At 36.1% G+C, this 11,976-nt stretch overlaps 1 protein-coding gene across 1 annotated transcript; it reads right to left on the bottom strand.

Annotated features, from left to right (window-relative positions):
• Window positions 1-3,288: 3,288 nt before the first annotated feature.
• LOC133527379 (cuticle protein 3-like) lies at window positions 3,289-8,844 on the bottom strand. Its single transcript, XM_061864342.1, has 4 exons — window positions 8,689-8,844; window positions 7,663-7,852; window positions 4,309-4,536; window positions 3,289-3,613 (listed from the first exon to the last, which is right to left on the bottom strand). The coding sequence occupies exons 1-4, from the start codon at window positions 8,695-8,697 to the stop codon at window positions 3,519-3,521; spliced, it is 522 nt and encodes a 173-aa protein (XP_061720326.1). The 5' UTR covers window positions 8,698-8,844; the 3' UTR covers window positions 3,289-3,518.
• Window positions 8,845-11,976: the final 3,132 nt, after the last annotated feature.

Here is an 11,976-nt window from a genome sequence, read left to right on the forward strand (position 1 = left end):
GAGACGAACAAATAGGTATTTTATTAACAGTTACAATGAGAATAATCCGAGACTCGTCAAGAGTGATCTGATCTAAAATAAAGGTTCCGTCAATAGTAGAAATGCGCAAAACGATTGAGTTGAAAAGATTGATTCATATCTTTCGCTCGCGGAGATAATTATATATATATATATATATAGAATCTTTATTTCGAACCATGTAAGTCCATAGATTGTAAGTAATATTCTTAACTAGACATAAAAATAGGTTAGTAAATTATACAACTACTTATCTGTACTTTTCTACACTAAAGGAACTTATATTAACACAATTACCATTTTACTACGAAATAGATAACCTGAATTTATCTATTTCGACCTAATTATATATCACTCATTTCATTTCACTCATTTCGCTCAGTGGATCTGTAGAATTTACACAAATACTCAAAGCCATAAGTGCGAACAAGATGGCGATTCACGCGTTAAGATCCCGCCATGTTTTCCCGACACTCTCAGAATTCTATTCTATTAAAAACTATATTCGCATCATCTCACTCGTTGAGAACGAGCCAGTAACACTGAGATAGATGAGTTACTAAGTGAGTTAAATCTTCAGTGAGTTGAAAAGTGACTGAGTTAACAATCAAAAGATGAAGTTCATTTAATTAATAACGAATAAACTTTATCAGTCACCCGCGTCAACGTTGCTGCAAAGCAGCGACTGTGACGCTTTGTTGTCGCAGTTGCCATCCAGATGTCACTTTTAAAGCTCAAGGACAAGAAGTAGGAAATCCGGAAACATATTAAAAGAGTCTATAATGGGAATCTATTGTATCTATTACACTTTTAAGTTGTACCTAAATCAAATTAGGTAAATTAACCGTGTTTGCCTGTTTTTATATTGACTAGTGTTAAATGCAACTATGTAACTAGAGACTGACAACCGACGGTCAAACTCATTGTTGAGTTTTGTGGGGCTACGACTATAATTAAGAATACCACTGTATTTTAAAAAAATAATTATATATTTGCTACTAAACGCAAGCAGCAAATGTATGAACTCGCACATAACACTAATCAATGTGTAAACAGAGGGCCTACCGCGAACCACGTTCGACGTGTTGCCTCTCTGTCGCACTTGTAAATTCGTACGTAAGTGTGACAGGGAGGCAACACGTCGAACGTGGTTCGCGGTAGGCCCTCAGGCAGGGATCGGAACCGGTTTTTTGCAAAAACATCGAAATAACCATATATTTCGGTTTATTTTATACTCTAAATGTAGGACTCAGTTGTGTTTTCAGATAACGACTTCGTATTATTAGATTGCCTAATTAGAAATGAAGTAATTAACAAAGAACGAAAAAATACCGTTTTCGTTCCCATACAAAAAATACCGGTTTCCGATCCCGAGGCCTTTAATACGAAATGTATGTAAGTACCTACATGTAAATGTATGTAACAAAAACAGTGGGGTTCTGTTTAAGGGCATATTCCGTATCGTGTTCTAATTAGGAGTTTTTGACGCTAAAAACTTTTGGTCTTTGTATAGAGAGTTGGCCGACTTGGACCATATTTTTTTTTGTTTTTCGCGTCAAATTTTTTTTCTTAATTTTTTTCTAATCAGAACACGATATCCGAATATGATCTTAATCCCCACAATTTTGTTTACATCCTGTATGTAATTAGCTCAGAAATTGCTTCACAAAGTGCCATAATGTTGCTACGGAACTCTAAAAATGATATGAAATGAGATTAACTTCACAATAGCCTCTTAAATTAGGAAAGATGCTTCTGCAAATATTTGTACACTGTTTTCATAACAGTCGTGATTGTTGAATGATTTTTTAGGCATTCTATATTTTTTAACCAATTTTCAACTGCCCAAGGAGGGTTATGCTTTTCAAACGTACCTATATATGTAAGGCATAGAAAATGACATTGTTTTAGTTTGTATGGCATTTTCTATATACAATTGTCATCTTTGCTAGATCCCTAGGATGCGTAAACAAGATGCCAATCGTTAACGCTCCGTAATGTCTTTGTCGTAATATCTAAATGAGAATCATGCTTCATCGCATGGTTACCTCTTCACACTAGGCGTGAATTGAGACACCAGCGCGCTGATTTCCCACCTTCATCACCGAGCACGACAGTCTCCTGCCAGCAATGCGGTCGCGGCTGCCGTTCTCGCACTGGACTTACTGTCATTTGCGTAAGTGCTGCAATCTTATGGACGCTGTTTAATTCCATCATATTTATTTGACGACCGGTCTGGCCTAGTGGGTACTGACCCTGCCTACGAAGCCGATGGTCCCGGGTTCAAATCCTGGTAAGGGCATTTATTCGTGTGATGAGCATGGATATTTGTTCCTGAGTCATGGGTGTTTTCTATGTATTTAAGTATTTATAAATATTTATATATTATATATATCGTTGTCTAAGTACCCTCAACACAAGCCTTATTGAGCTTACTGTGGGACTTAGTCAATTTGTGTAATAATGTCCTATAATATTTATTTATTTATTTATTTTATGTTACAAACGCTTATATTTCAGTTGTGCCTCTTAGTATCTCCCCTTAACAGCAATAGATTTTTAGTTATGTCGTCTCTAGGAATTTTACCTACAATTTTTAATGTGATAGCAAGCCAGCAAACGAGCTGCCTGATTGAAAGTGGGCTCTGTCGCCCTTGGACATAAGCAACAAACAGGAGTCACTTAAGCGATGCCGACCCTTGAGAACTCTAAATACCCGCTTCTTGAGGAATCCCAAGTCGTAGCGCAAAGGAAATACCTCTGGAAGCAACTCATTCCACATTCTGCACGTTCTGGGAAGAAACGAGCGAGATACCCGCTTATTCTTGGTGTGCCATGTATCTAAGAAGTGAGGATGAGCTGTGCTCCTTTGACGAGAAGCGCGGTGATAAAATCGAGATGATGGCATTAATTTAAAAAGTTCTTCGGAGTATTCCCTGTTGTACAGACGGTACAACAGATCTCAGGTTAGGTAACTTCGATTTTTGTGATAATATATTCCAGAGAAGAGTCTAGTTAGTATATTTTGGAGAAGTCTGTCGGGTATTCATACTTTTTCCTTCCAACTTTGTCTTTCTGCTAAATGCCAAGGTTTTCTTAGGGGACCATAGAAGACTAAAATAAAAAAAGTTAAATAGTACTGGATCTTAAGAATCGGCATCGCATCTTTGATACCCCTGGAGCAAGTTTACCATCATGCAGACACGTTTGCCAATCGATATGGAAAGTGGTATCTAACTTTTCTTTTTGATTAAAAAATAAAACAGAAAATAAAATTAGATAACTTTATTACATCACTGTTATCCTATTTATTGCATCACTGTGTACAAAACTACAACTATGACTATACTTGCCGCAAAACTAACTAGGGACTGAGATCATAATGCTGTCTCCTTTACCCTTGTACCAACCAAGAGTGAAAGAAATGGCACTATGACCTGACTCGCCACTTAGTTTTGCAGCTAGTATAAGCGATATGGCACTCAGAAGAGTTGTGGTGTTCAGAAGTAGCGGCGGGTCTGAGGGGGGGTGTACCGAGGGGGGGAGGGGAAGGTGCGGGCCGCGACGACTCCGGAGTTGCTCTCGTGGTAGCTCCCTGTAATTGAATAATTTAAGTTAGAACTTAGAATCTGTTGATATGCTATTGTTTTAGAGTGCCACTATGCTGAGTTTTCTTGCCAAATGCTACGTTAAGTATGACACAGCTATGAGTGTGTAAGTACGCATTTTCACTGCACTACCGTACAAACTTAGCATGGCCGGAGTCTATGCCCGTTCATAAAACAAAATGCTTCATTTCATAATTCAATTGTGTGCCTTTCTGTCACACAGTGGCAGATGATTAGGCAGCTTGGAAACCGATGACGTCAGCTGTGTGCTGGAATCGGTATATCTGATCATCGTCGTTGAAGTAGCTTGGCTACAGATTGGCGTGGGAAACAACTCTATATAGCCTACACAAGGTACTCATTAACCCTAGCTATGAGTTCAATAAGCTACCACCATACCATTATGAAAGAACCTATTAGCGTCATCCCTGGAGTTGTCAGCTAAAGGCCTGGCGAAAGTTTCAGGAACAGCTGATGGAATCTTCTGAGTTTGGAAACGTTGGCAACAACTCCTAGATCCTAATGAAACACGTACCATCATCAAAGATCCCGTTAGCTTCATCAATAGCATTCCCAGCTATTGCCGTGGAGATGGCTTCAGGAACAGGTGGTGGGGTCAACAGATCAGCACTCTGATCTTGGAACCGTTAGCATCAACTGTGTAGATCCTAGTGGAACGTACCATCATCAAAGATGCCATTAGCTTCATCCCTGGCGTTCTCCGCTAAAGCCCTGGCGATGGCTTCAGGAACAGGCGGTGGGGTCGGCAGGTGAGCACCCTGGGCCTGGAAACCGTTGGCGTCAGCGGTGTACCGGACTTGGTACACTTGGCCGTCGTCACCGGTGTATGAGTAGCTGCCTTGAGCTTGGATGCCGTTCGCTTCTTGGCCTGACTCTTCGGCTTGGATACCTGAAAGAAAAAGAATATCAATGACTGTCATACTAGAGTTAGATCTCCAGTAGATTTACCGGGTACTTTATCCAAAAAAAATGGTCAAACAAATAAATTTCACAATTTTGATACACCCCAAAACTACATCAAAACTTTTCGTGATCACGAAGTATTTAGGAAATTGTTGAAAACTAAAAACAAAAAACAGAAATATTCTTTGATATTTATTACATTAATCAGAAAAGACAAGCAGATACACTCCTCTTTTATATCAATAAAAACGTGAACAAATTTAAACAGATACACATTTTTAATTTAAATATGACCTCATTACCCAAGATAATTCACCTCCTCAAAAAATGTTCACTAAACTTACATGCCCGCTATGTCGTTGGAAAACACCTTGCACGGTGTACCCTTGTTTTGTCGATAACCTTTTCATCGAATATCATTTCATCGACAACGATTCATCGAAACTTTATTACTAGTAATATTGTTTGGCGTTATTTTATTTCAACTACTATTTATTTAAATTTATCTTACTACGTAGAAATACTATTTAACGAATATTACTTAATCGCTGATTTGTTTCAAATTATCTTAATTGGCCCAACTACAAAACATTGCAATTCATTTCTTAGACGTTGCCAGAAGTGGGTTAGGTTAGGTTAGAACTGCGATCTCCAAGAAAACGAACTGTTGCCTGAAGTGGGTTAGGTTAGAATTAGAACTGCGTCCCCTAAGAAATTATATCACTTATATCATCATTGCACCTAAGTACATTTATTAATGACTATTTATATGAAACATATGACAGCTATCAAAAGAATGGGACCAAATACCACAAATATGTTCACGAGGATGATATGTATGACATCGTCGCGTATAAATCTAGTTCTGCCTTGGGCACATTTTATAGACGAGCTATTAAAATAATTGATTGCGATTCTGACAAAGTTAATTACAATAATTGCTTAATTATTGTAATTAACTTTGTCAGAATCGAAGTTTTTTACGGCCTAAGGCAAGCTATTAGATGAGCATAGTTGCATGATAATGCATTAATAAAATTACTTTGCTGTGTGGGAGCCCCATTTAATTATTTATTTAATTTTATTTTTATTATTGATTGTTATAGCGGCAACCGAAATACATCATCTGTGACAATTTCAACTGTAGCTATAGTTAACGGTTCATGAGATACAGCCAGGTGACAGACAGACGGACAGACGAACAGTTGAGTCTTAGTAATAGGGTCCCGTTTTTACTCTTTGGGTACGGAACCCTGACAACTGTCAAAGGTAACATCATTCGATGGTATCCGGTACCCCTAGTGTAAATATTTTCGACAGCGAAACGTGACGTACGCGTTTGCGTTAAGTGTCATTTTGTATGAAATTTTTGACTTTCCAAAACGTTCCGCTTGACGCGCTGTTCAAAAACCCATACAAAATGAGACTTAACGCAAACGCGTACGTCACGTTTCGCTATCGACTAAATTTACACTAGGGGTACTGAAGACGATCGAGTGGTTAAGACTTTTTTTCTCTTCTCCTTTAAACGTAAGTTTCAGAGAGCCTAACGCGTAAACCTAAATTCACAAATCACGAGGATCGTTCTCTTTTTCTCCAATGAAGGCGTAATTAGAGTGACAGAGAAATATGCCCGCAGTTTGAGAACTTTGATTTTCGCGGTTACTCGTATAGCCCAGAACCACGATTGAGCATGGTTCCATTCTTATCACCTGTCACTGTCGCACTTACATACTTGTTAGAACGTGACAGGCATGGTGACAGACGGAGAGCATGCGACCGTGCTACGGGGCTGATTGAAGCAATAGTCGTGACTGATAATTTCAATTGGTGCTACCGATTAATCGTTTAGCTGTGTGATAAAAGAAAGAATCGCTTCTTATTGTATGGTTTGTCTTCAATTTGTCCGGCTTGAAGAACTCATAAATAACACAATAAAGCTTTATAAAACCATCCAACTTTAATCCAGTATGTACCTACTATAACCTCTATAATAATATATAATATGTACCTCTAAATATATGTACCTCTGAATGGAGATATTCAAGTTAATTATTAGCCATAGTTTGGAACTTTTATATGATACAGGAGCTAAACTAGCAGACAGATCGCGTGATGGTAAGCGATTACTGCCTCCCATGGACACCCGCAACAGCAGAAGGGAAGGGTTGTTAGTGCGTTGCCGGCATTTAAGATGGGAGTTCGCTCTTTTCTTGAAGGTCCTATCGCTCCGGAAATACCGCAGGCGACAGTTAATTAGTATAGCAAAGCCGTGCGAGGCAGGAAGTTTCTGCACAAATGCACAATTGAGGCCTGCCAACCATCTAATTGTAAGTGCATGGTTGAAGATGGAAATTTTGCTATTGGATTAGTTCGATGTAAACAGGTAAATAAATTGTTATAAAGTTTCCAGAGCTTTCTGGAGTGTTTAGGGATTTTTTCATATTGTTACTGTCAAATTTGGTCAATCGCGGTAAGTACGTAATTTAAAATATATAATAAAAATAGAAAAATATTAAGCAAATAATGATAATACCGACTGAAATTTTGCTGTAGTTCTATCGTACCTTAAAATCATCCTTCCTTCCTCATTTTGAAAACAACTGTTTCAAAATTTTGTCCTTCTTAAAATTGCTGAATGTCAATTGACTTTAATTCATATCGTCCAAATCTCAAAATACCTAAATGTTAAATAATACGTTTCTATAAATCTACTTCTCTTTTAAACATTTTACATATATAGACATCTCTAATGTGCAATTTTATAACCTGTGTCGTAGTAACAATTAATTTTAATAGTCTGCTGGAATTAAAGACGATAATATAGAATTTACACATCAATCGTTAATGTAGATAATAATTTGAGTATTAAGTATAGTGTTGTAACAGGTTGTAAACATTAACATCACGTACACAAAACATGTTAAAAAATCCAGGCATTCTCACATAATTTCGATTTTTGATAAAGAGACACAACAAAAAATGAAATTGAGGTACAAGAAACCAAAGGAAATTAGACCTGCTAAGTATGCAGTGACAAATTGACAATGCCCTTATTCGAAAATTTCACTAACTTTGAAATTAAACGTGTTAACAAACACTTCAAACTCACCATTATCTGTCTCAAAAGCGTAATGGAATCCTCTATCGTTGACCTCGGCATCAGACCTCAGGATTTGCGCGTTGCCCTCATATGACCTGGGTCTAGGCTGGTAGGCCTGCTGCTGGTAGGCCTGGTAGCTGGGCTGGAAGCGGTAGGGGCCCTGAGCCACGGCTACCGAGAGGACCGCTGCTAGGATGATCTGAAAAAGAGAGTAATTTAAAAACGGTGATCTAGGTTATTAGGTTTTAGGTCTTTGACAGTTCTTGAGAATTAAAATGTTCAGTTTTGAAAACAAATTGATGATGAAGATGTTATGTAATTAGAGCTTAGATCAAACAATATGCACAATAATTATGAATTTTCTATTACCTATACTTATACTTTTGTTTATTCATAAAGTAAAATAATGGTAGGTTGCATAAAATGAAATAATATCAGCATAGACAAATAGTTTCTAGGTTTTTAAGAAACACCATTTTTACCTTCAGGATTGCATTGTGATCTCACATTGCAAACAAAAAAGATACCAAACTATTAATTGATCTCACTTACATAAATTACATTAAAATATGCAAAAAACATAAACAAGAACCACTTTAAATGGGATCACTAAATTCTGAATATTTTCAATAGGTTTTTGTGCCATAACATTTACATCTTTTTATAGATTAATAGTAATTAAAATTTGCAAAACGCAAACCACTTTACGTGATAATAAATTTATCTAAAATATCTTAGAACGTTAATTAATTTTGTACTAAATTGTTGTTGTTGAAATAAAAAGTTGTATTAATTTAAAATAAAGTGTTGTTAGTTAAATCCTTTAGGTTTTAAATTAAAAAAAATGGGAAAAGAAGAAGATGAGAAGAGATGAAGTATTGGAAACTTTTCTTGGCAAATAAGAAAAATCGTGAATTAGCAATAAAAATGCTCATAGAAAAAAGTACAAAAAGAGGTTTTAAAATTATGTATCTTAATACATTGCCAAGAAAATGGTATAAAAAGATGAATAAAAGATGGTAAAGATATGATTACCGATTTCATGGTGTTATCGGGTTGGGTATCTGTGTGGGTATGCGCCGGATTCGGCGGGCGCGGCTTATATACCGGCGATGAGCAATGCCAAGGTCGGCGTAGGACGCCGGAAGATCCCTAGGCCAGCTTTTACTTTTCATGGGAGCTGTGGGAAATTCTTTGTGATGTTTGCATGTCTGGACAATTCATAAACAATGTTGTTACTAAATAGGTGAAAATTTGGAAATTGTACGAGTAGAGGCGGAAGGATGGATCTCTTTTGGACATAGTGGTTTGGACAAGCTAAATAAGTGTTGGTTGGATTAAGAAAAGTCGGGCTTTAACTTTGCATTTGATCTATGGGAAAATCATTACAAGTAAGCACATTTTACCGGAATAAGACAAAAATCTTGATAATATGGAATTGTAATCTAGGCAAGATTAGGCTGATTAGGTAAGTATGTTTGTTTCATCAACCACGCTTATGTCAAATCGTCAAAAGTAGTCAATTGATTCACTTTTTCGTCAAGCCTATAAAATAGATGGGCTTCATTTATGATCGATTTTACAGAAGAACAGGTGTGTGTAAAGCTATTTCAAACGTTTGGATTGTTAAGAGGAAAAGGTGCGAGAAACTTCTTCATACACACGTAATCCTCATTTTCGTAGGGACGCCCCAAATATGCCCCTTCGATTGTTATATGCACGATTGTTATATTGTGTTGTCGATATACATCAAATTGTGTCAAAATATTTTCAATAATGTTAACATTCAGAGGGGAAATGGGGACTAACGGCCCGATTCGAAGAATGATTAAGACACGTTTAAGATCTTGGAAAGATCTTTAAAAGACCGATACACTGAAAGAAATGTTTGCATAACTGTAACAAAATTTTGGTTACTGTTTACACAAAAATTGGGACTTGCGAACTATGTGTTATATGTTACAAAACCGTGTTTGGCTATCAGTGTTCAGGTACTGGGTATACACTACAAAATAAGTTTGTAAATTTATGCAAAGTTTATTTTCTTATAACCGTAGTTTAGTTATTTAGTAAAGTTACAAAACCAGTTCGGCTATCTATTTTTTTCAGTGTAACTAAACGACATGTCAAAATTAACGTTTATTTTCGATTCCGCTGTGATCCAATAAGACCTATCTACGATATTTATAACGTCAAAGTGAAATTGGTTGCCCGAATCGAGCTGCTTCTGTCAATTATACGACATACAAACGATATCTAAATGAGAAGTTATCGTTATCGTATCTCATTCTTCGAATCGTGCCGTACGTTTGTATGGAAAGGTAGTTTCGGGGCGTTCTTTCACTTTTGTATTAATATAAGACATTTCAGTTTGATCAAGAAAATACTGCATAATAACAAATAAATGCTTTCTATAACTCTTTATAGCTTCTCGTATTTTTGCCATGTTGGCTACCGGACCCTAAAAATTGTGTGTGCACCTCACTTATTTTTATTGTAATTAATTAACATTTACTTTAACTAAAATATAATTAGTTAATTTTTAAGAAAGGAGATAATTGTAAAATTAAGTTGAAACTCCATTAATCTCGGGTTTTTCTTTCCTTTCTGTAACTATTTGTGCCATATCTCCCTTAATCACGATGTTTAACAATTTGAGTAAGAAAACCTTAATACTGACTCTGTACTGTACATTTTCAATTATCAATGTGCAGTTACAAGAACATTTTCGCAAGTTTCTGGAAACTTGAATTAGTGCCTGTATCTATTCTGTATAATCTTGATAATATATATTTTCATTGTTTGCTAAACAAAAATTTTCTGAAATGTTTTCCGATAGAAATTTGCCATTTTCAGAAACTTTTCCTGGATACAATGCTGCTCTTTATCTTTTTTTTTTTTTTATAGGACATTATTACACAAATTGACTAAGTCCCACAGTAAGCTCAATAAGGCTTGTGTTGAGGGTACTTAGACAACGATATATATATAATATATAAATATTTATAAATACTTAAATACATAGAAAACACCCATGACTCAGGAACAAATATCCATGCTCATCACACGAATAAATGCCCTTACCAGGATTTGAACCCGGGACCATCAGCTTCGTAGGCAGGGTCATTACCCACTAGGCCAAACCGGTCGTCAAAAATTAATTAAACCTCTTATATAATATTTGAACTACCAAATAAACTTTGTCAACATATATACATGTTATAATACCTATACATGTCATCATAAACATTTATTTAGTAACGCACCATAGCAAATCTTGCAAATGCTATTTCAACCTATATTTTATAGCTAGTTAGATCTACAGTTTTATGTAGAATTTTATTGGTTTACGATTAGCAAATGGTTATATCTTTTTCATATTGATATTTCAAATCAAAGCTCTTGAAGACGAATGGTTTAGTAGGTAATGCGACTTTCAAACTGGAGGTCATAGCTTCGAATCTAGTTATTTATCAATTAAGCACTATTTTACGACGGAAATAAATATCCCTATGAAACCCGTACGAGGTACGTTCTTCCCCCTCCTCTCTGGATTATCGTTTAATCAGAAAATTGCCTTCTTTTAACATCTACTTATATTATATAATTTCTGTGATATTATGGCCATTCGGATCAAATAGGTCTGCTTTAAAGCGCAAAACGAAGAAGGTTCTTAATAGGAGCCTTTGTCTAAAATAAAGTGGTCAATTTGGAGACTGGTTAGATTACTATCAGAAAAAAAGATAAGATTTTGTCATAAATATCAGAATATATACTTTGAAGCCGGTTAAAATGTCACTACGCCAATCAAGCAAGCAAGCTGGAAATCATTTTCAAAATACAACAATTTTAGCACTTTTCCATTTTTTGCTTGAGGTCGAAAACGGTACGTCAGACGGAAAATTTGCTCTAATCATGATGAAAATTTATAGCGGAGGATTAGAAAAGTGCCTTAATATGAATTCGTAGCTAAAGTTGTAAAAATGGCCGCCATTTGGAATTTCTTCATTTTTCGTATGATACATGATCATTGTGTCCATCATGTTTCTGAAAACGCCTTTATCCCAGTGTCTGATCCACCAATCCTTGCTGGTAGTGCCATTGTAATTGCATTGGTTACTTCTACATCGAATGGTTTGGCAATCCAAGGAAAAATGTACCTTCCAAGATCCCCAAAATGTATGCACAACTCCTGGGATTGCGCAAACTCGGATTATACGTATTTAGGACCAAATGAAGATATTAAAATTATTTCCAACTCGCTATGAATTAATTCCCCAAAACGCTTTTTTATCTAATTTGATTCGCCTACATTATTGTCAT

This window comes from Cydia pomonella, chromosome 18, assembly GCF_033807575.1.
Source record: "Cydia pomonella isolate Wapato2018A chromosome 18, ilCydPomo1, whole genome shotgun sequence".
NCBI lineage: Eukaryota > Metazoa > Arthropoda > Insecta > Lepidoptera > Tortricidae > Cydia > Cydia pomonella.

Bases quoted from the DNA above. Each gene is read 5' to 3' on its own strand.
- LOC133527379 (XM_061864342.1), bottom strand. The intron at 4,537-7,662 runs GTGAGTTTGAAG...TTTTTCTTTCAG, and splicing joins CGCTTTTGAGACAGATAATG to GTATCCAAGCCGAAGAGTCA. The intron at 3,614-4,308 runs GTACGTTCCACT...ATTCAATTACAG, and splicing joins TAATGGCATCTTTGATGATG to GGAGCTACCACGAGAGCAAC.